The sequence below is a fragment of the Vipera berus genome, assembly GCF_964194415.1.
Source record: "Vipera berus genome assembly, chromosome: 1".
Taxonomy (NCBI): Eukaryota; Metazoa; Chordata; class Lepidosauria; order Squamata; family Viperidae; genus Vipera; species Vipera berus.
Genome location: NC_138202.1, coordinates 5,536,841 through 5,559,758, shown reverse-complemented (window position 1 = coordinate 5,559,758; position 22,918 = coordinate 5,536,841). Strand labels below are relative to the sequence as shown.

The following is a 22,918-nucleotide window of genomic DNA, read 5'->3' as shown; positions in this document are numbered from 1 at the left end:
TACGACCGTCGAAGCATTCCCCACGGTCACGTGATCAAAATTCAGACGCTTGGCAGCTGACTCGTATTTATGACGGCCGCAGTGTCCCAGGGTCATGGGAATCTTCCCAGCTGACCTCTAACCTGCAAAGCTAAGGGGAGAAGCCAGATTCACTTAATGACCGCCTGATTCACCAAACACCGGCAGTGATTCACTTAACAACCGTGGCCAAGGGGTGGAAAAAAGGTGGTAAAACGGGCCGCCAGTCACCAAACCATCCTCTTGCTCAACGGAATGGAAATTTCAAATAATAGTAATGCAAGCAAGAAGTGGTGGGGCCAGTTCTCGCACCTCCGACCGTCGCACAGGGTCCTTCTGGTGATGTAATTGCGCGTCTGGCGAACCCGGTGTGTCTTTCCAACGGGCGCAGCAGCGGTGGTCGTAAATCGAGGACTCCCTGTATTGCAACCTTTTGCAAAAAGCCTTCAGTCCTTCATCCTTCTCCTCCTGCTTCTTCCTCTTCCTCCTTTTGAAGATTCAATTTCTTCTCTGGCTGTTTTCTTTCCCCCGCCCCGCCCGGCGTTCGCTCTCTTGTCGTTCATCCCTATTTCTCCTGCTAGCCTGGGGGGGGGGAAATAAATCTCATTTTTGATATACGTTTCTAAGTAGATTTCTTCTGCAAGCGCGCGGAGCTTAAACGGATTTGGGGCGCAGCCGGAGAACTCTCCGGAAAGAGTGGCGGACGGCGCCTTGCCCCAAGAGATGCCAAATCAGGCGTCTTCGGATCAGACCTTGGAAGCATCAAATCTTCCCAAATCCCCAGGAGACTCCCATCATCCCCAGCCCAATTCTCCTCCTCTGCTGTGATTTGCAGGGGCTTAAAGCCGTGGGTGCGGAGAGGGGGAAAAAAGGAAAGAAACGCAGTTTGACAGCGGAGGTATAATCTGTGTTGAGAAGGTCACAACAGCACCCACTCGGTGTCACGCTGTCCCCCCCCCTCCCTCCCCTTCACGGGGAACACGCCAGTGCTTTGAACACGCCTGTGCCGTGTCGCCGGCTGCTGTGTGGCACAACCTTTTGTTCTTCTATTCTGCTCTGTCAGAGCCGTGAAATTACAAGCCTTTTTTTTTTCTCCTCCGCAAATGGAGCGTCTTCCTTTAGAGACAGGATTAGTCTCGTTTGACCGGAGAAGAGAGTCTATAGTTACACCTTCTTCTTCTTCTTCTTCTTCTTCTTCTTCTTCTTCTTCTTCTTCTTCTTCTTCTTCTTCTTCTTCTTCTTCTTCTTCTTCTTCTTCTTCTTCTTCTCCTTCTCCTCCTCCTCCTCCTCCTCCTCCTCCCCCCCCTCCTCCTCCTCCTCCTCCTCTCCACAAACCCCCCTCCCTTCTAGCATTGATGACATTACCTAGTTGGGTCATGAAACATCTGCAAGAAAACCACCAAGTTCAGAGAGCACCAGGCACCCCACAGTCATTGTCCTCCTCCTCCTCCTCCTCCTCCTCCTCCTCCTCCTCCTCCTCCCCCCCCCTCCTCCTCCTCCTCCTCCTCTCCACAAACCCCCCTCCCTTCTAGCATTGATGACATTACCTAGTTGGGTCATGAAACATCTGCAAGAAAACCACCAAGTTCAGAGAGCACCAGGCACCCCACAGTCATTGTCCTCCTCCTCCTCCTCCTCCTCCTCCTCCTCCTCTCCCCCCCCCTCCTCCTCCTCCTCCTCCTCTCCACAAACCCCCCTCCCTTCTAGCATTGATGACATTACCTAGTTGGGTCATGAAACATCTGCAAGAAAACCACCAAGTTCAGAGAGCACCAAGCACCCCACAGTCATTGTTCTCCTCCTCCTCCTCCTCCCCCTCCTCCCCCTCCTCCTCCTCCTCCCCCCAACCCTACATTCCATTCTAGCACTGATGATGTTACCTAGTTGGGTCATGAAACATCTGCAAGAAAACCACCCAGTTCAGAAAGCACCAAGGACCCCACAGTCATTGTCCTTGTCCACGTCCTCCTCCTCCTCCTCTCTATAAACCCCACATTCCCTTCTAGCACTGATGCTGTTACCTAGTTGGGTCATGAAATTTCTGCAATGAAACCACCCAGTTCAGAGAGCACCAGGGACCCCACAGTGCTCCTCCTCCTCCTCCTCCTCCTCCTCCTCCTCTCTGCAAACCGCACTGATGATGTTCCCTAGCTGGGTCATGAAATGTCTCCAAGCAAACTAATCTCAGAAAGGACCAAGGGATCCACAGTCTCCAGTTTGGGGACAAGGAGTCTGCCGTAGTGGATGAAGATATATATACTCTCTTCTCCGGCAGAATCGCCTTATTTGGGGGAGGAATCCCTTTAAGGGTGGAGATAAAGTCAGAGGCAGTGGGATAACACTGCAAAAAAAAAAGGACCCTTCCCCCCAAATGTTGCAGAAAAGGCAAGTGGGTTTTTGAGTTTTCAGAGGTAGGGAATGTAGACCTGGAGACTAAAAGATATGACGAACGGCTACGGCACTTGGGTTTGCCTAGTAGTCTAAAGAAAAGGACTAGGGGTGACGTGGTAGCAGTCTTCCAGTATTAGAGGGGCTGCCACAAAGAAAAGGGGGGGGCAACTTATTTTCCAAAGTACCTGAAGGCAGGACAAGAAAGATTGTTTGGAAAGTGATCAAACAAGAGAAGCAACCTTGAACTAAGGAGAAACTTCCTGACAGTGGGAACAATTAGCCAGTGGAACTCCTTGCCTCCAGAAGCTGTGAATGCTCCAACACTGGAAGTTTTTAAGAAGAGACTGGACAGCCATTTGTCTGGAATGGTATAGGGTTTGCTGCCTGAGCAGGGGGTTGGACTAGATGACCTCCCAGGTCCCTTCCAACTTTACTATTATGACTATTCTATTTTATTCTATTGTATTGCAATATCTATTCTATTCTATTCTATTCTATTCTATTCTATTCTATTCTATTCTATTCTATTCTATTCTATTCTATTCTATTCTATTCTATTCTATTCTATTCTATTCTATTCTATTAATTCTCCTCCTGGTCTCGTCTAGGGATATCATCTTGGCTGTTTGGCACTGTTTGGCTGGGGGGTTCTGGGAGTTGAAGTCTTAATACAGCTGGCATTGAGAAACCCAGTCTTCTTGAGAAACAAGCTGCAACAGATTGTCTCGTCTTTATTGCCCTAAGCCAGAAGTTCAGAGAGACGGATGGCCTTCCAAAAATGGCTTCTGCTTCCAACTTTTTAACTCCTTTTTTTTCCCCTAAAACAGGGCTCTCCACACTTGGCAACTTTTAAGATTTCTGGACTTCAATTCCCAGAATTCCCCAGCCAGCAAGCCTGCCTGGGGAATTCTGGGAGTTGAAGTCCACAAATCTTAAATGTTGCCAAGTGTGGAGACCCTTGGTCTAAAACAGGGGTCTTTGAACTTGGCCCTTTGATGACTTGTGGACTTCGACTCCCAGAATTCCTCAGCCAGGCACGCGTGCCTGGCTGAGGAATTCTGGGAGTCGAAGTCCACAAGTCATCAAAGGGCCAAGTTCGAAGACCCCTGGTCTAAACTGATGCCATCCTGTTAAGCTTTTCCAAGTCTCAACCCACCAATTTTGTCCCTTGATCACTTGGCTCCCCCAAAAGAAGGCTCCCCAAATTCCGGTCCCCAAATTCTGCTCCCTAAAATGTCACAATGCCATCATAAATGATCGTTCCCTCAGAGCAACAGCTGCTTCTTCAGGCGCAGGTCCCAGTTTAAAAAAAAAACAAAAAACCACAGCTGGTCTCCATCTGGGGTCTACCTCATAAATGCACATCGGAAGAGATGTTTTAGCCCAGAGGATGGAGTGAGGGGGGTTACAAGAGCTGCAAATGGGAGGTGTGGTGTCACACTAAGAAGAAATAAGAAGAAATTTCCTGACAGTGAGAACAGTTAATCAGTGGAACTCCCTGCCTCCGGAAGTGGTGAATGCTCCGACACTGGAGGTTTTTAAGAAGAGACGGGATAGCCATTTGTCTGAAATGGTATAAGGTTTCCTGCCTGAGCAGGGGGTTGGACTAGATGACCTCCAAGGTCCCTTCCAGCTCTATTCTATTCTATTCTATTCTATTCTATTCTATTCTATTCTATTCTATTCTATTCTATTCTATTCTCTATTCTCTATTCTCTATTCTCTATTCTCTATTCTATTCTATTCTATTCTATTCTATTCTATTCTATTATTCTATTCTATTATTCTATTCTATTCTATTTTATTCTATTCTATTATTCTATTCTATTCTATTCTATTCTATTCTATTCTATTCTATTCTATTCTATTCTATTCTATTCTATTCTATTATTCTATTCCATTCTATTCCTATTTCTATTTTTTCCTATTTGTATTATTTCTGTTTTTATTTCTATTTCTGTTCTCAATCTCAGCAAACTGTAAGGCGTGTGGACTTCAGTTCCCAGAATTCTTTAGCTAGCACAGCTGGCTGGGGAATTCTGGGAATTGAAGTCCATACATCTTAAAGTTCCCACAGTTGAGATATACCCTGTCCTGGAGGAATGAAAGAGATTAAACAGGGGGGAAGCTTTAAGGCTTGGGGGGGGGGAAGCACAGAGGGGGATCATGTGGACTGCAAATGTGTTTTGTGAGCAATGCCAGAATCACAGACGGGCGATCACATCCTGATAGGCCCACTGGCTTATTGCCGATGGGCTGGCGGTCTTCTGTGACACATCCACAGGTAGTCCTCGACTTACGATCACAATCGGGAGTGGCGAAATGGGCGGACAAAAAATTGAACAAATAAAAGAATAAAATCAATTTCCATTGATTGCTAAGCAAGGCAATCGTTAAATGAGTCGGGCCTGATTTTGCAATCTTTTCGGGCCACGGTTGTTAAATGAGTCACACAGTCGTTAAGTGAATCACGCAGTCATTAAGTGACTCCATCTGTCCCCATTGACTTTGCTTGGGGGAAAGTTTTAAATGGCAGTGGTATGACCATCGTCAAATACTTACCAGTGCTTGAAGTTTGATCATGTGACGGTTGTAAGCACGAGGACCGGTCCTCAATCAGTTTTTTTCAGGGCTGTTGTAACTTCAAATGGTTGCTAAATGGATGGTTGTAAGTGAAGGACTACCTGTATACCTCTGCTGGCTGATCCTGAAAGCTTTAGTCGTCTCAGTACGATAAATCTACAATCTTAAGAACTTTAAGATCGATTGGAGGGGGGTTTACAAAATAGCAGTAGCACTAAGACATATATGCCACTTCACAGTGCTTTGCAGCCCTCTCTAAGCGGTTTACAGAGTCAGCTTATTGCCCCTCCAACAATCTGGCTCCTCCTTTTATTGACCTCGGAAGGATGGAAGGCTGAGTCAACCTTGAGCTGGTCAGGATCAAACTCCTGGCAGTCGGCAGAGTCAGCCTGCAATACTGCATTTTAACCACTGGGTCACTAGATCTCTTGAGAGAGAGAGACAGAGACAGAGACATGGATAGATGGAAATTGTAGGTAGACAGAACATAAATGATGAGATAGATAAACAGATAGATAGATAGATAGATAGATAGATAGATAGATAGATAGATAGATAGATAGATAGATAGATAGACAGACAGACAGACAGACAGACAGACAGACAGACAGACAGACAGACAGACAGGCAATGATAGGTAGGTAGGTAGGTAGGTAGATAGAGAGATAGACAGACAGATAGAGAGATAAAAGAGAGAGAGAGAGAGAGAGAGAGAGAGAGGTGATAGGTAGGTAGGTAGGTAGAGAGAGAGAGAGAGAAATAAAATGATAGATAGATAGATAGATAGATAGATAGATAGATAGATAGATAGATAGATAGGCAGGCAGGCAGGCAGGCAGGCAGGCAAATAATGATAGGTAGGTAGGTAGGTAGGTCGATAGAGAGATAGACAGAGAGATAGACAGATAGAAATAAATGATAGACAGATAAACAGAGAAATAAATGATATATATAGAGAGAAATGATAGGTAGGTAGATAATGGTAGGTAGATAGATAGAGAGAAATAAAATGATAGACAGACAGACAGACAGACAGACAGACAGACAGACAGACAGACAGATAGATAGATAGATAGATAGATGATAGGTAGGTAGGTAAATAGCCTTGGTGGAGCAGTGGGCTAATGCCTCCTTAAGTAACACCAGCTGCCTGCCATTAGTGCAGGTTCGCGTCCCACCAGGCTCAAGGTTGACTCAGCCTTCCGTCCTTCCGAGGTAGGTAAAATGAGGACCCAGATTGTTGGGGGCAATTAAGCTGACTTTGTAATAATGCCGCTTGGGGGTGTGTGTGAAAGCCCTAATAAGCAGGCATATACATAGAATGAAGGCTACTGCTAAGCACATTGATTTGTGCTTTAGATTGTAAGCCGCCCTGAGTCTTCGGAGAAGGGCGGGATATAAATGGGAATTTTTAAAAAAATAGAGAGAGAGAGATAGACAGATAGCTAGACAGATAGAAATAAAATGATAGACAGATAGACAGATAGAAATAATAGATAGATAGAGGGAGGGAGGGAGCGACGGAGGGACGGACGGACGGACAGACAGAGACAGACAGACAGACATTAGATAGATAATAGATAGCAATAGCAACAGCAGTTAGACTTGTATACCGCTTCAGAGTGCTTTATAGCCTTTTCTAACCGGTTTACAAAATCAGCATTTTGCCCCCAACAATCTGGGTCCACATTTTCCCGACCTCGGAAGGACGGAAGGCTGAGCCAAGCTCAGGATCGAACTTCTGGCAGGGAGCAGAGTTTGCCCGCAGTGCTGCGTTCTAACCACGGCGCCAGCACGTTCTCTCTAAAATCTCATCAAATCTAATTTATGTCCTATTTTTCTTGCGCAGGAGCAGCCAAAGTTTTATGCACATGAAGCTCACCCGGACGAAGGAGAACAGATACATCTTGGGCCAAAACAGCGCCCCCTTTGAGAGCATCCCAGAGGTCATCCATCACTACACCACTCAAGAACTGCCTATCAAAGGGGCCGAGCATCTTTCCTTACTGTATCCCGTGGCAGTTCAGACTGCGTGAGACCAACTGGGTGGACGCCACGGACTCGCTCTGGATTCAGACAATCGGCTCTGATCCTCCCCTGGGTCTGGAGAAGGGGGGGGTCTCACAGGGACTTACAGACGATGTGCCCCCCCCTTTTGATGGGGGGGGTGTTTCCTCCCTGTGGAGGGAGGCTTCCCTTCCTCTTCCTTTCCTGTTTTCGAGCAATAATGGTGCCTCTTGGCTTCTAAACTACAGATAGTCCTCGACGTACAACAGTTCATTTAATGACCAGTCAAAGTTACGACGTCAGTGAAAAAAGTGACTTGTGACCGATTTTCACACTTACGACCGTTGCAGCATCCTCCGTGGTCACGGGATCTAAATTCAGACACTTGGCAACTGACTCCCACTTATGACGGTTTGCCGTGTCTCGGGATCACGTGGTCCCCTTTTTGCGACATTCCGACCGGCAAGGTCAATGGGGGAGCCGGTTTCACTTTACAACTCTGCGACTAACTTAACGACTGCAGCGATTCACTTAACAACGGTGGCAAGAAAGGTCGTAAAACGGGGGCGAAACTCTCACTTAACAAATGTCTCGCTTAGCAACGTACATTTTGGGGCTCCGTTGTGGTCGTACGTCGAGGACTTCCTGTATCACACTGCTGCGACTACAGTAGTCCTCCACTTGCAACTCTTTGTTTAGTGACCATTCAAAGTTACTGCACTGGGAAAAGCGACATACCACTTTCCTCACCCTTACGACGGTAAAGGCGTCACCCAGGTCATGTGATCAAAATTTGATTGGTCTCTGGCATGAATTTTACGACGGTTGTAGTGTCCTGGGACCCCATGGTCGCCGTTTGCAAACATGCTAGCCAGCTTCTGACAAACCAACTCAACGGGAGAAGATGGACTCGCTTAACGACCATAGGATTCACTTAACAACTGCACTGATTCACTTTACGACAGTGGCACAAAAATGTTGTAAAATCGTACGTGACTTGCTCAACAACTGCCTCGCTTAGCAGTGGAAATTCTGGTCGTAAGTCGAGGATGGCCTGTAATTCCCTCCCTCTTTCTGTAGCTTGCTAGAAACCTGGAAAGGCTACTCGGTTTTTGTCAGTCTTGGCCCCTTGAAAACAGGTGGACTTTAACTCCCAGAATTCCCCAGTCAGCATGCTGGCTAGGGGATTCTGGGAGTTGAAGTCCACACATCTGGTTGGAATGATATATAGCAAGGGTCTTCAAACTTGGCAATTTTAAGACTTGTGGACTTCAATTCCCAGAATTCCTCAGCCAGCCTGCCTGGCTGAGGAATTCTGGGAGTTGAAGTCCACAAGTCATAAAAGGGCCAAGTTTGAAGATCCCTGCGGTTGAACATCAATCTAAAACTGGTACGCCGTCAAAATCCCCCTTCCCATCAAATTGCTTGTCTGAATTCTCCAGAAACCAAACTAGAAACCAGATTCCCCTGAACAGATAGTCCTCGCTTTACGACCTTTCATTTAGTGACTGTTCAAAGTTGCAGCGGCAGTGAAAAAAGTGACCTAGGACGGTTTTTCGCCCTTACGACCCTTGCAACATCCCCACGATCACGTGATCAAAGTTTGGACACTTGGCCCACTGACTCATATTTATGACGGGTGCAGCGTTCCGGGGCTGATTGCATCCCCTTTGGCGACGTTCTGAGAAGCAAAGTCAATGGGGGAAGCCAGATTCACTTTACAACCGTGTTACCACCTGAGCAGCCGCAGTGATTCACTTAAGAACTGTGGCAAGAAAGGTTGCAACATGGGGCAAAACTCAGAACTGTCTCGCTTAGCGACAGAAATTTTGGGCTCCGTTGTGGTCGTAGGTCGAGGAGTATGTCCGTTGTCTTTTCCCACTTTGCCTCATTTAATATATGCTGAGCAATTTGAGGAGGGTCTGGCTAGGCAAGGAAGGGTGAGAAGCTGGGAGTCTTCCTCTTTCTGACCGGCGACGTAGGTCTGCGGACCTATGATGCAGGGAAAAAAAATAGGACAAAACGTTTATCTACTGTACATTTGCAATATCTACGCTGGGGCTGAAATCGGTTGAAGTAGCCCATTTACTCATTTCCTTCATCCCTTTTTCACGAGATCCATTGGTCCAAGCTTTAGGGGGAGAGGAATGCGAATGCGAATGACCCTTTATTGTCAAAGTACAACCATGTATGAGGACCCAGATTGTTGGGGGCAATTAAGCTGACTTTGTAATAATGCCGCTTGGGGTGTGTGTGTGAAAGCCCTAATAAGCAGGCATATACATAGAATGAAGGCTACTGCTAAGCTTGTAAGCCACCCTGAGTCTTCGGAGAAGGGCGGGATATAAATGGAATTAAAATAAAAAAATAAAAATAAATGTATACATTGAGATTGGCTGGACCGTGAGGAACAATCCACATTTCTCTAATTCTCCAGAAATGAAACAAGAAAAGAATGAGGTTCTTCATAGGGTCTTTTTCCTTGCTAAATATGATGGTGGTCCCATGTCATCTCTTTGTCTTCTTCCATGAAGAAGGAAGGGAGGGAGGGAGGGAGAGAAGGGAGGGAGGGAGGGAGAGAAAGAGAAAAAGGAAAGAAAGAGAAAAAGGAAAGAAAGAATGAAAGAAAAAAAGAAAGAAGTCATATCTCCTTATATGACTGGAGGCTAACTCCAGTCCCATGTCTCAGTTAGCAACGGAAATTTTGGTCTCAGCTGTGGTCGTAAGTTGACTACCTGTACAGACACGGGGAGAAGAATCTCACACCCGCTCAGACAGATGATGCTACTTAGTTAGGTTAATGAAATGTGTGCAAGCAAGACCGCCAAGCTCAGACATTGCCAAGATTTTCATTGTCCTTTCCCGAGAAGACAGGTGGGTCCTGTCTGCTTTGCAAGCCAGAAAGAGCTGCAGACCAAAAAAAGGCAGATGTGTCTCTAGGAAAGAGCCAAAGAGCCTTCAAAGAGCCTTCAGCCAGCCAGTTCTGAGCTGCTACTAGCCAGAGTAAGCAAAATTTGCTTGCCTTAGCCGGCAAGCCAGAACTGGCAGGACCACAAAATGGAGAAAACAATGTTCTGGGACTTTAGAATTCAAACAGACAGGCACCTGCAACATAACATACCAGACCTAACAACTGTTTGAGAAGAAAGCCAATAAAAATAATAATAATAATGGATAGTGGGTACTCTGGAGATAGCAAAAGAATGGGAGAAAACTCAGAAGATTCGAAGAGCTGCAAATAGAAGTGGAACGACTCTGGCAAAAGAAAGCAAAGGCAGTCATAATCATAATCCTAATAGTAAAGTTGGAAGGGACCTTGGAGGTCATCTAGTCCAACCCCCTACTGAGGCAGAAAACCCTATACCATTTCAGACAAATGGCTGTCCAATCTCTGCTTAAAAACTTCCAGGGTTGGAGCATTCACCGCTTCTGGAGGCAAAACTTTCCACTGATTAATTGTTCTAACTGTCAGGAAATTCCTCCTTAGTTCCAGGTTGCTTCTCTCCTTGATTAGTTTCCATCCGTTGCTTCCCAAGTCTGATAGGTGCCTTGGGTGCAATACGAAAACATCTGGGGCACCACTTGAGCATCGTCGGCATTGACAAAATCTTCATCGGTCAATTGCAAAAGGCAGCTTGAACTAGGAACAGCTGACATCCTAGAACAGGGGTAGGCAACCTCGGCTCTTTTATGACTCATGGACTTCAACTCCCAGAATTCCTGAGTCAGCATAGCTGACTCAGGAATTCTGGGAGTTGAAGTCCATGAGTCATAAAAGAGCCGAGGTTGCCTACCCCTGTCCTAGAACAATATGTTAATATTATTAAACATTCACGTCTGCTTATCCCCAGTCCCTCAGAAGGACTCAAGAGGTGGACAAATATGCCAAATACGGTCTAAACATCCGGCTGACTCTGCAACAAACCATCATAGTAATTGTGATGATACATGGAATGGTGTGGAATGGAATGGAATGGAATAGGAGAGAAGGGAAGGGAAGGGAAGGGAAGGGAAGGGAAGGGAAGGGAAGGGAAGGGAAGGGAAGGGAAGGGAAGAGAGCGGAATAGGAATAGGAATAGGAATAGGAATAGGAATAGGAATAGGAATAGGAATAGGAATAGGAAGATAGAATAGAATATGGCGTGGAATGGAATGAAACAAAAAGGTATGGAACAGAGTAGCAAACATGGAACAGAACAGAGCAAAACAGAATACAAAACATACAATGGAATGGAACAGAACCCCATAGAACAGAAAATGTGGAATGAACCCAAATAGAACAAAATAGAATACAAAATATGGAAGGGAATAAAGATGATTAAAGGTAAAAGGTAAAGGTTCCCCCGCACGTGCGTGCTCGTTGTTTCCGACTCTAGGGGCCGGTGCTCATCTCCGTTTCAAAGCCGAAGAGCCGGCGTTTGTCCGAGGACGTCTCCGTGGTCATGTGGCCGGCATGACTAGACGCCAAAGGCGCACGGAACGCTGTTACCTTCCCACCGTAGTGGTCCCTATTTTCTACTTGCATTTTTACGTGCTTTCGAGCTGCTAGGTTGGCAGAAGCTGGGACGAGTAATAGGCGCTCACTCTTGTTACGCGGCACTCGGGATTCGACCCGCCAAACTGCCGACCTTCTGATCGACAGGCTCAGCGTCCTAACCCACTGAGCCACCGCGTCCCTTTAAAGATGATTAGGGGAGGTTAAAACATATGAAGAACGGTTGCAGGAATTGGGCTCATTAAAAGGGAGGTTAGTTTAACGAAGAGAAGGTCGAGGGGGGACAGGATAGCAGTCTTCCAGTATCTCAGGGGCTGCCCCAAAGAAGAAGGAGTCAAGCTATTCTCCAAAGCGCCTGAAGGCGGGAGAAGAAGCAACGGATGGAAACTCATCAAAGAGAGAAGCAACTTGGAATTAAGGAGAAACTTCCTGACAGTGAGAACAATTAACCAGTGGAACAACCTGCCTCCAGAAGTGGTGAATGCTCCAACACTGGAAGTTTTTCAGAAGAGACTGGACAGCCATTTGTCTGAAATTATTTACAGGGTCTCTTGCTTGAGCAGTGGGTTGGACTAGAAGACCTCCAAGGTCCCTTCCAGCTCTGTTGTTCTGTTATTCCAAAACGAAACAGAACAGAACAGAAAACGTGAAGTGTAACCCAACAGAACAGAAGAGAAGAGAATCTTAAGAGACTTCCGAGGTCTTCTAACCCAACCCTTGTAACATCCTGGACAAATGGTTGCCCAGTAAGTTCTGGGTTTGCATTTTCTTGATCTTGTAACTCCAGTAAGTAAATTTACGGTAAGTTACTGTTGCTCCAGTAAGCAGAAGAGGTTTCTGTGCAGGCAGAAAATCCTGCCTGAAACCTCGGATAGCTTATTACAGCCCTGGAAAAGTCCGTCACATATGCAGAAAATCTGGAAACCGGAGGCCTTTTTCCCAGAAGCAGATTCTATCCCTCCCTCCCTCCCTCCCTCCCTCCCTCCCTTCCTTCCTTCCTTCCTTCCTTCCTTCCTTCCTTCCTTCCTTCTCTTTCTTCTTTCCTTCTTTCTTCTTTCTCTTTCTTCTTTCCTTCCTTCTTTCTTTTTTCCTTCCTTTCTTCCCTCCTTTTTTCTCTTTCTTTCTTATTTCCTTCCTTCTTTTTCTTTCCTTCCTTCTTTCTTTCTTTCCTTTCTCTCTCTTCTTTCCTTTCCTTTTTTCCTTTCCTTTTTTCCTATCTTCTTTCTTTCTTTTTTCCTTCCTTCTTTCCTTTCTTACCTTCTTTCTTTCCTTCCTCCCTTCTTCCCTTCTTTCTTTCTTCTTTCCTCTTTCCTTCCTTCTTACTCTTTCCTTTCTTATTTCTTTCTCTCTCTTCTTTCCTTCTTTCTTTCCTTCCTACCTTCTCTCTTTCTTTTTTCTTTCCTTCCTTCTTTCTTTCCTTCCTTCTTCCCTTCTTTCTCTCTCTCTTATTTTTCTTTCTTTCTTTCTTTCTTTCTTTCTTTCTTTCTTTCTTTCTTTCTTTCTTTCTTTCTTTCTCTTTCTTTCTTTCTCTCTCCTTCCTTCCTTCCTTCCTTCCTTCCTTCCTTCCTTCCTTCCTTCCTTCTTTTCTTTCTTTCTTTCTTTCTTTCTTTCTTTCTTTCTTTCTTTCTTTCTTTCTTTCTTTCTTTCTTTCTTTCTTTCTTTCTTTCTTTCTTTCTTTCTTTCTTTCTTTCTATAGCTGGAGGGCATAACACAAAGTGCCATCCTGTATTCTGAAAGTAAAGGAGGATGGAAAGCCAACAGACTTTCAAACCAAACCAGCAATCAAAGGCAGACTGCAAACATTGCATTTTGCTTGCTCCCTGCAGGCTGCGATTTGGGATATTCCCATCATGCATCTCTCAGAGCGGCTTTGGGGGCCAGGAATATGGAATCCGTTCGGCTGAGCCGGTTCTGCCCTCCTGGGACAAACCGCTTTCCTGGCCTTTGACCGGCATTGCTTGCGCCAGGCACTGCGCGATGCACAATTCCATCCCGCTGCTCACTTCCTTTTTTGTCCCGAGTCCATCCCAGCCGAGGACAGCGGTCTCCATAGAAACGGGCCAACCTGCCAACTGTGTCCTTTGTTGCTTCAAGGTGAAGAGGCAGGAACAACATTGTGGCCAGATGAACAATTCCACTCACGACGGGGCAAACATGGGTCACAGGAAGAGCATCATAGTGCAAAATTACACAATTCCTTCGGGGGGGCTTTATTTCGGGTGCTCTAGGTTCACAGAGCTGAGCTGTGGAGGAGAGCAGCACAGGTAGTCCTCGGCTCACGACCACAAGGGAGCCCCAAATTTTTGTTGCCAAGCGAGACAGTTGCGAAGTGAGCTTTGTTCCACTTTACGACCTTTCTTGCCACGGCTGTGAAGTGAAGCGCTGCGGTTGTTATGTTAGTTAACACTTAACACGGTTGTTAAGGGAATCGGGCATCCCCGCTGATGTTGCTTGCAAGGTCGCAAAAGGAAGATCACGTGACGGTCATAAGTGCGAGAACTGGCCCCACCCCTTCTTGCTCGCATTACTATTATTTAAATTTCCATTCCATTAAGCAAGACGATGGTTTAGTGACTGGTGGCCCGTTCTACCACCTTTTTTTTTCCTTTGCCACGGTTGTTAAGTGAATCACCGGTGTTTGTTGAATCAGGCGGTCATTAAGTGAATCTGGCTTCTCCCATTAGCTTTGCAGGTTAGAGGTCAGCTGGGAAGATTCCCATGACCCTGGGACACTGCGGCCGTCATAAATACGAGTCAGCTGCCAAGCGTCTGAATTTTGATCACGTGACCGTGGGGATGCTTCGACGGTCGTAAGTGTGAAAAACGGTCATAAGTCACTTTTTCGGTGCCGCTGTAACTTTGAACAGTCACTAAATGAACCGTTGTAAGTCGAGGACAACCTGTAGCAGTTACAAGCCCGGATGACAGGAAAATGAATGTCTTTTCTGACAGCCTCAGTTGTCCCATCTGTAACATGGGGGTAATGATGCCTGAGGATCAAAATACAGGTAGTCCTTGACTTAAGACAGTTCATTTAGTGACCATTCAAAGTTGCAACAGCACTGACACAAGCGACTTATAACCGTTTTTCACACTTACGACCGTTGCAGCGCTCCCCCCCCCCGGTCATGAGATCAAAATTCAGCTGTTTGGCAACTGACTCACATTTATGACGGTCGCAGTGTCCCGAGGTGACCTTCTGAGAAGCAAAGTCAATGGGGAAGAAGTTGGTTTCATTTAACAACCGTGTTCCTAACTTAACAACGGCAGCGCTTCCCTTAAAACAAGTGGGGCAAGGGAGGTTGCGAAATGGGGCAGAAAACACTTCAGTGTCTCACTTAACGACAGAAACGTTGGGCCGAGCAGGGATCGTAAGTCGAGGACTGCCTGTAAAAGATCTAACACCTGGAGAGCATCCGTAGGCAAGGTTCCCCTCTTTTGCAGGAAGAGAAGAAATTCACCATTTTGTCCTCTGGATCTGCCAGATTTGCAAATAAACAGATGCTCTTTTACAAACAGACACTCCGAAGATCGATACGCAACATTTCTGTCCAGAAATACACTTAAACAGACAAATATTGGAGGACAAACATTGCTAACCGGGCCAATAAATGGTAATTAAATTCATTCTTCGTTGGAAGAGTTTTTTGGGGTTTTTTCCTCAAGCTCTTTGATACATGCTCAGGCTTCAGCCGAGCAATTTCCCATACTTTAATATGCCACTAATCCAATGAAAAATGCAGTTTTCTTTTTTTCCAGGGTTGCACAATTAATGAACCTGGCACCTCATAACAATAACCGGATCCATTTGTTATGTCACAACAATTTACTTGCATTGGCAAAAAAAGGAAACTCAAGTGACACAGCCTTCCCTGGGAAATACCGTCTGGCTGTTTTCTGAATTTCTTTAGAAACTTTCCACTAAAAGGAGCCATTAATTGGCTTTGCCACTAAAAAATGAATAGAATAGAATAGAATAGAATAGAATAGAATAGAATAGAATAGAATAGAATAGAATAGAATAGAATAGAATAGAATAGAATAGAATAGAATAGAATAGAATAGAATAGAATAGAATAGAATAATAGGATAGGATAGGATAGGATAGGATAGGATAGGATAGGATAGGATAGGATAGGATAGGATAGGATAGGACAGGACAGGACAGGACAGGACAGAACAGAACAGAACAGAACAGAATAGAATAGAATAGAATAATAGGATAGGATAGGATAGGATAGGATAGGATAGGATAGGATAGGATAGGATAGGATAGGATAGGATAGGATGGGATACACAATGAATAGAATAGAATAGAAAGTGGCAAAACTGTGTGTAACTCGCTTAAAAACCGCATTGTTTGGCTGTGGAAGTCCCAGTGCTGTCATAAGTCGAGGACTACCTGTATTTATCACATAACAAGGTTAAGAATAGAATAGAATAGAATAGAATAGAATAGAATAGAATAGAATAGAATAGAATAGAATAGAATAGAATAGAATAGAATAGAATAGAATAATAGGATAGGATAGGATAGGATAGGATAGGATAGGATAGGATAGGATAGGATAGGATAGGATAGGATAGGATAGGATAGGATACAGAATGAATAGAATAGAATAGAATAGAATAGAATAGAATAGAATAGAATAGAATAGAATAGAATAGAATAGAATAGAATAGAATAGAATAGAATAGAATAGAATAATAAGATAGGATAGGATGGGATACAGAATGAATGGAATAGGATAGGATAGGATAGGATAGGATAGGATAGGATAGGATAGGATAGGATAGGATAGGATAGGATAGGATAGAGCTGCTTTAAGAGGGGTGGACTTCAACTCCCAGAATTCCCCAGCCAGAGATAGTTCCATGCAAGGCATCATTGCCTCCTTAAAACTGGTTCTAAAAAGACTCAGCATAGCAAAGTTGCTGCATGCCATTGCAGAGACTCGGAATCTAATCCTGATGCAGCCACAGATGTTTGTTTTTTTTTAAATCCCATTTATATCCCGCCGTTCTCCGAAGACTCAGGGCGGCTTACAATCTAAGAAGCAGAAATCAAATGTGCTTAGCAATAGCCTTCATTCTATGTATATGCCTGCTTGTTAGGGCTTTCACACATACCCCAAGCGGCATTATTACAAAGTCAGCTTAATTGCCCCCAACAATCTGGGTCCTCGTTTTACCTACCTCGGAAGGATGGAAGGCTAAGTCGACCTTGAGCCTGGTGGGACTCGAACCTGCACTAATTGTCCTGCAGCTGCGTTTCCGCCCCCCCCCCCTTGAATTTCAGGAAGAGAGAACGATAAAACTCTGACAAAAATACTTTTTGGCAAAAGATCAAGTACTGCTGTCAGCACAAAGCAAAGTATAAATACAGTAGTCCTCGACTTGCAACCACAGTTGAGCCCAAAATTTCTGCCGTTATGCCAGACTTTTGTTAAGTGACTTTTGCCCCATTTTACATCCTTCCTTGCCACAGTTGTGAACTGAATCCCAGAAGTTGTTAAGTTAGGAACGCGGTCATTAAGTGAATCTGGCTTCCTCATTGAATTTGGTCGTCAGCCGGTCGCAAAAGGGGGATCACCTGACCCCCGAGACACTGCGACGGTCATAAATATGAGTCAGTCTGAATTTTGATCACATGACCAGGGGAGGGATGCTGCAACAGTCGTAAGTGTGGAAAACGGTGCTAAGTGACTTTTTCCGGTCCCGTTACGACTTCAAGTGGTCACTAAATGAACTGTCGTAAGTCGAGGACTACCTGTATTCCGTTATTCTGAATCCCCCTAGCACGGAGAGGGTGACGAAGCTCCTTAGGCAAACCTGCAGATCGGCGGACTCTTCCGGATTCATCTTGGAGAGCTACAAGTAATCCTCAACTTACAGCGGTTCGTTTAATGACGGTTCGATGTTACAACGGCACTGAAAAAAGTGACTTAGGACCAGTTTTCACACCTGCACCCGTTGCAGCAGCATGTGATCCAAATTCAAACCCTTGGTAGTTGACTCCTATTTATGACGGTCACAGTGTCCCGGGCGGGGGGTGTCACGTGATCCTCCTTTTGCGACCTTCGGACGAGCAAAGCCAGATCCACTTAACCCTTTGACTCATATAACGTGTTCAGTGACTCCCTTCACCAGGGCTGCAAGAAAGGTTGTAAAACGGGTCAAAAATTCACCTAACCAATGTTTCCCCTCAGCAAAAGAAAAAATTGGGCTCCATCGTGGCCGTAAATCAAGGACTATCTGTGTTTGGGGTGGCTAATTGGAACCGAAGGGGAACGCAGTGGGGAGGCAGCTAAGTGGTATTTTTAGCCAAGGATTCAGCACACACACCCTGCTTCCCCCTCCTCTGCTGCTGCCCCAGGCTTATGGGCTTTGTTGGAGCCCAGCTGTCTGATACATTATTAATCCGACATGCTTCAACACTTCTTCGGGATGAATTATGGATGGGGTGGGGACTTCATCTGTCTGTAACAATTAGCCTCCCTCGGCTGAAATCGCCCTTCAAGCGGAGAAGATGCAGCCTCCTTTCCGGGCAGTCCTCGACTTACGACCGCAAAGGAGCCCAAAATCCCTGTTGCTAAGCGAGACATTTCGGTGAAGTGAATTTTTGCCCCACTTTGCTTCCCTCCCTTGCCACAGTGGTTAAATACTACTACATCATCATCATTATTATTATTATTATTATTATTATTATTATTATTATTATTATTATTATTATTATTATTATTATTATTATTATTGTTGTTGTTGTTTGGAAGGGACCTTAGAGGTCATCTAGTCCAACCCCCTGCTCAGGCAGGAAACCCTATACCTACACCATTTCTGACAAATGGCTGTCCAGTCTCTTCTTAAAAACTTCCAGTGATGGAGCTCCCATGATTTCTGGTGGCAAGCTGTTCCACTGGTGAATTGTTCTAACTGTCAGGAAGTTTCTCCTTAGTTCCAGGTTGCTTCTCTCCTTGATTAGTTTCCATCCGTTGCTTCTTATCCTGCTTTCAGGTGCTTTGGAGAATAGCTTGACTGCTTCTTCTTGGGGGCAGCCCCTGAGATACTGGAAGACTGCAATCATGTCCCCCCTGGTCCTTCTTTTCACTAAACTAGACATCCCCAATTTCAGCAACCATATGTTTTAGCCTCCAGTCCTCTAATCATCTTTGTTGCTCTCACAGCAGTTGTTAAGTCAGTCACACAGTTTATTGTCATTTTTTTTCCCTGTGGGCACAATGGCACACATTAAAAATGAAGTTCAGTTGCTTCCTCTCAAAGCTGCCCCTGTTTTAAGGGCCATGTTCCCTTCAAGATGGCTGCCGACAAGAAGCAAAAGCAGGCCGGTGACATGACCACATTTGAGCCCAAAATTTTCATGGCTAAGTAAGACAGTTACTAAGTGAGGTTTGCTCCGTTTTGCATCCGTTTTTGTCAGGGTTGTTAAGTGAATCTGGCTGCCCCTGTGGTTAAGGGCCATGTTCCCTTCAAGATGGCTGCCGACAAGAAGCAAAAGCAGGCCGGTGACGTGACCACATTTGAGCCCAAAATTTTCATGGCTAAGTAAGACAGTTACTAAGTGAGGTTTGCTCCGTTTTGCATCCGTTTTTGTCAGGGTTGTTAAGTGAATCTGGCTGCCCCTGTGGTTAAGGGCCATGTTCCCTTCAAGATGGCTGCCGACAAGAAGCAAAAGCAGGCCGGTGACATGACCACATTTGAGCCCAAAATTTTCATGGCTAAGTAAGACAGTTACTAAGTGAGGCTTGCTCCGTTTTGCATCCGTTTTTGTCAGGGTTGTTAAGTAAATCTGGCTGCCCCTGTGGTTAAGGGCCATATTCCCTTCAAGATGGCTGCTGACAAGAAGCAAAAGCAAGCCGGTCACATGACCAACTCATTTTAGGATCGTAACGGGCAGGCTTCGTTTATAGTCGTAACTTGAGGACTACCTGTGCTCGGAGCAAAGGCATCCTGGGGGTACAGAAAAAAAACCAAAACAAAATGGGAAAGTATTCTGCTCTAGTCTAGAGAAAAATGCAGGTAGTCCTCAACTTACAACCACATTTGAGCCCAACATTTTCATGGCTAAGCAAGTCACTGATTAAGTGAGGTTTGCTCCATTTTGCAAACTTTTTTTTTGTGCCAGGATTGTTAAGTGAATCACTGCAGTTGTTAAGTCAGGCACACGGTTGTTAAGTGAATCTGACTCCCCCCTTTGGTTTTGCTCATAGGAAGGTCACAAAAAGGGATCACGTGACCCTCCAGGTCACTGCAACCGTCATAAATATGAAGCACTTGCCAAGTGTCTGAATTCTGATCATGTGACCATGTTGCAACGGTTGTAAGTGTGAAAAACGGTCATAAGTGACTTTTTTTCCAGTGCCGTTGGAACTTCAGTCACTAAGTGAACTGGTGTAAGTCAAGGACTGCCTGTATTTCGTTTCCATTTTAACAATCCATTTGTCTGAAATGGTATATGGGGTTTCCTGCCTGAGCAGGGGGTTGGACTAGATGACCTCCAAGGTCCTTTCCAACTTTATTATTATTGTTGTGTTGTTGTTGTTGTTGTTGTTATTCCCTTCTTGTCCTTTTTCCCTTCTAATCCTTCCCTATTTCTGATTTTCCGATCCCGTCTTTAACCGTTGGCCTCTCCCTTTCCCTTTTTTTCTCAGATAATGGGGACTCCTCAACTTACGATCGCAACGCAGGCTGTCCATCACGGTCATAAGTCAGGAGGGTCCTCAAAGGGGTCAGTCACACGACCGACATGAGTTCACGTCCTTGTTTTTGCAGCAGTCGTTAAGCAAATCAACGGATCCAAAAAAAAATAAAAAATGCCCCCAAACAGAACACCACTGTCTGGCCTTAAGTAACAGAATTTTTTTTTGGGGGGGGGGGTCCATTGTGGTCGTAAGTCGAGGACCTGCCTGTATTGGAAAATTCTCAAGACTGGGGAATTCTGGGAGTTGAAGTCCACAAGTCTTCCAATGGGCCAAGTTTGGAGACCCTTGGCTTTAATGCTTTTAAGTTTTAAGTTTGCTTTAACGCTTTTAAGTTTTAAGTTTTAAGTTTGGAGGCCCTTGGCTTTAATGCTTTTAAGTTTTAAGTTTGGAGGCCCTTGGCTTTAATGCTTTTAAGTTTTAAGTTTGGAGACCCTTGGCTTTAATGCTTTTAAGTTTTAAGTTTGGAGGCCCTTGGCTTTAATGCTTTTAAGTTTTAAGTTTGGAGACCCTTGGCTTTAATGCTTTTAAGTTTTAAGTTTGGAGACCCTTGGCTTTAATGCTTTTAAGTTTTAAGTTTGGAGGCCCTTGGCTTTAATGCTTTTAAGTTTTAAGTTTGGAGGCCCTTGGCTTTAATGCTTTTAAGTTTTAAGTTTGGAGGCCCTTGGCTTTAATGCTTTTAAGTTTTAAGTTTGGAGGCCCTTGGCTTCCACTTTTAAGAAGCAGGATGGGCCCTCCTGTTCCTGCTTCCCTTCGCTTTGCACAATTTCTTTGAGATGGTTGGGTTGCAGCACCATGTGCGTGTGCGTTTGTGTGCGTTTGTGTTTGTGCATGTGTGTGTGTGTGTGTGTGTGTGTTATTAATCAGAGGCCTTCCTGCATTCTTTGCCACCCTCTCCCAGCCAAGTTGCTGACAGCCTGTGCGCACACATGGCAGCCTTTCACCGGGCGGGGTGGGGGGTGTGTGCTGGGGTGGGGGGGCTGCACTTATTCAACACTCCCTTTAAACAAGAAGGGGATGATGTCACTGTGGTAGAAAGCCTTGGGGAGGGGGAGGGGAGGGGGAGGGCAGGGAGGCACCGGAGAAATTAATCATCCCAATGTCGACATCTGCTCGGTGCCCCTTGGCGTGCCAGCAGCTACAAGGAAGCCTCGCCGTGGGTGACATTGGAAGTCATTTCCAGCAAATCGTTCAATGGAGGAGGGGTTGGGTGGGGGGGGAGACCCTCCCAACCATTCAGGTTTTTCTGCAGGGGGGGGGGGAGAGATTGCACAGACGGAGGGGAGGGGCGAGGGGGAGGAGAAGACCCGTAACTTCCTGAGATGGTGGAAATGGATAAAAAGATGGAGTTGTGGAAGAGGGATTGAAGTTGACAGAAATTTCAAAAGAGGAGGAAGAGGAGGAGAAAAAGAAGGGAAGGGAAGGGAAGGGAAGGGAAGGGAAGGGAAGGGAAGGGAAGGGAAGGGAAGGAAGGGAAGGGAAGGGAAGGGAAGGGAAGGGAAGGGAAGGGAAGGGAAGGGAAGGGAAGGGAAGGGAAGGGAAGGGAGGGAAGGGAAGGGAAGGGAAGGAAAGGAAAAAAGGAAAGGAAGGGAAGGGAAGGAAAGGAAGGGAAGGAAAGGAAGGGAAGGGAAGGGAAGGGAAGGGAAGGGAAGGGAAAAAAAGGAAAGGAAGGGAAGGGAAGGGAATGGAAGGGAAGGGAAGGAAGGGAAGGAAGGGAAGGAAGGGAAGGGAAGGGAAGGAAAGGAAAGGAAAGGAAGTAGATAGATGGGAAAGGGAAGGGAAGGGAAGGGAAGGGAAGGGAAGGGAAGGGAAGGGAAGGGAAGGGAAGGAAGTAGATAGATGGGAAAGGGAAGGGAAGGGAAGGGAAGGAAGTAGATAGATGGGAAAGGGAAGGGAAGGGAAGGGAAGGAAAGGAAAGGAAAGGAAAGGAAAGGAAAGGAAAGGAAAGGAAAGGAAAGGAAAGGAAAGGAAAGGAAAGGAAAGGAAGTAGATAGATGGGAAAGGGAAGGGAAGGGAAGGAAAGGAAAGGAAGTAGATAGATGGGAAAGGGAAGGGAAGGGAAGGAAGGGAAGTGAAGGGAAGGAAAGGAAAGGAAAGGAAGGAAAGGAAAGGAAGTAGATAGATGGGAAAGGAAAGGAAAGGAAAGGAAACGAAAGGGAAGGAAGTAAATAGATGGGAAAGGAAAGGAAAGGAAAGGAAAGGAAAGGAAGTAGATAGATGGGAAAGGGAAGGGAAGGGAAGGAAAGGAAGTAGGTAGATGGGAAAGGGAAGGGAAGGGAAGGAAGGGAAGGGAAGGGAAGGGAAGGAAAGGAAAGGAAGGAAAGGAAAGGAAAGGAAAGGAAGTAGATAGATGGGAAAGGGAAAGGAAAGGAAAGGAAAGGAAACGAAAGGGAAGGAAGTAAATAGATGGGAAAGGAAAGGAAAGGAAAGGAAAGGAAAGGAAAGGAAAGGAAAGGAAAGGAAAGGAAAGGAAAGGAAGTAGATAGATGGGAAAGGGAAGGGAAGGGAAGGGAAGGGAAGGAAAGGAAAGGAAGTAGATAGATGGGAAAGGGAAGGGAAGGGAAGGAAGGGAAGGGAAGGGAAGGAAAGGAAGGAAGGAAGGAAAGGAAAGGAAAGGAAAGGAAAGGAAGTAGATAGATGGGAAAGGAAAGGGAAGGGAAGGAAGGGAAATGAAGGAAAGGAAAGGAAGGAAAGGAAAGGAAAGGAA

The 22,918-nt window shown here is 45.5% G+C and overlaps 1 protein-coding gene across 1 annotated transcript in view; it reads left to right on the top strand.

The window, feature by feature from the left end:
* SHD (Src homology 2 domain containing transforming protein D) overlaps positions 1–7,028 on the top strand; it is a gene marked incomplete at both ends in the record, with an annotated part of 52,476 nt that extends 45,448 nt beyond the window's left edge. The window contains one exon of the mRNA XM_081314942.1: positions 6,842–7,028. Coding sequence (XP_081171068.1) covers positions 6,842–7,028 — 187 coding nt within the window. The remainder of the gene's footprint in view (positions 1–6,841) is intronic.
* Between the last annotated feature and the right edge of the window lie 15,890 nt (positions 7,029–22,918).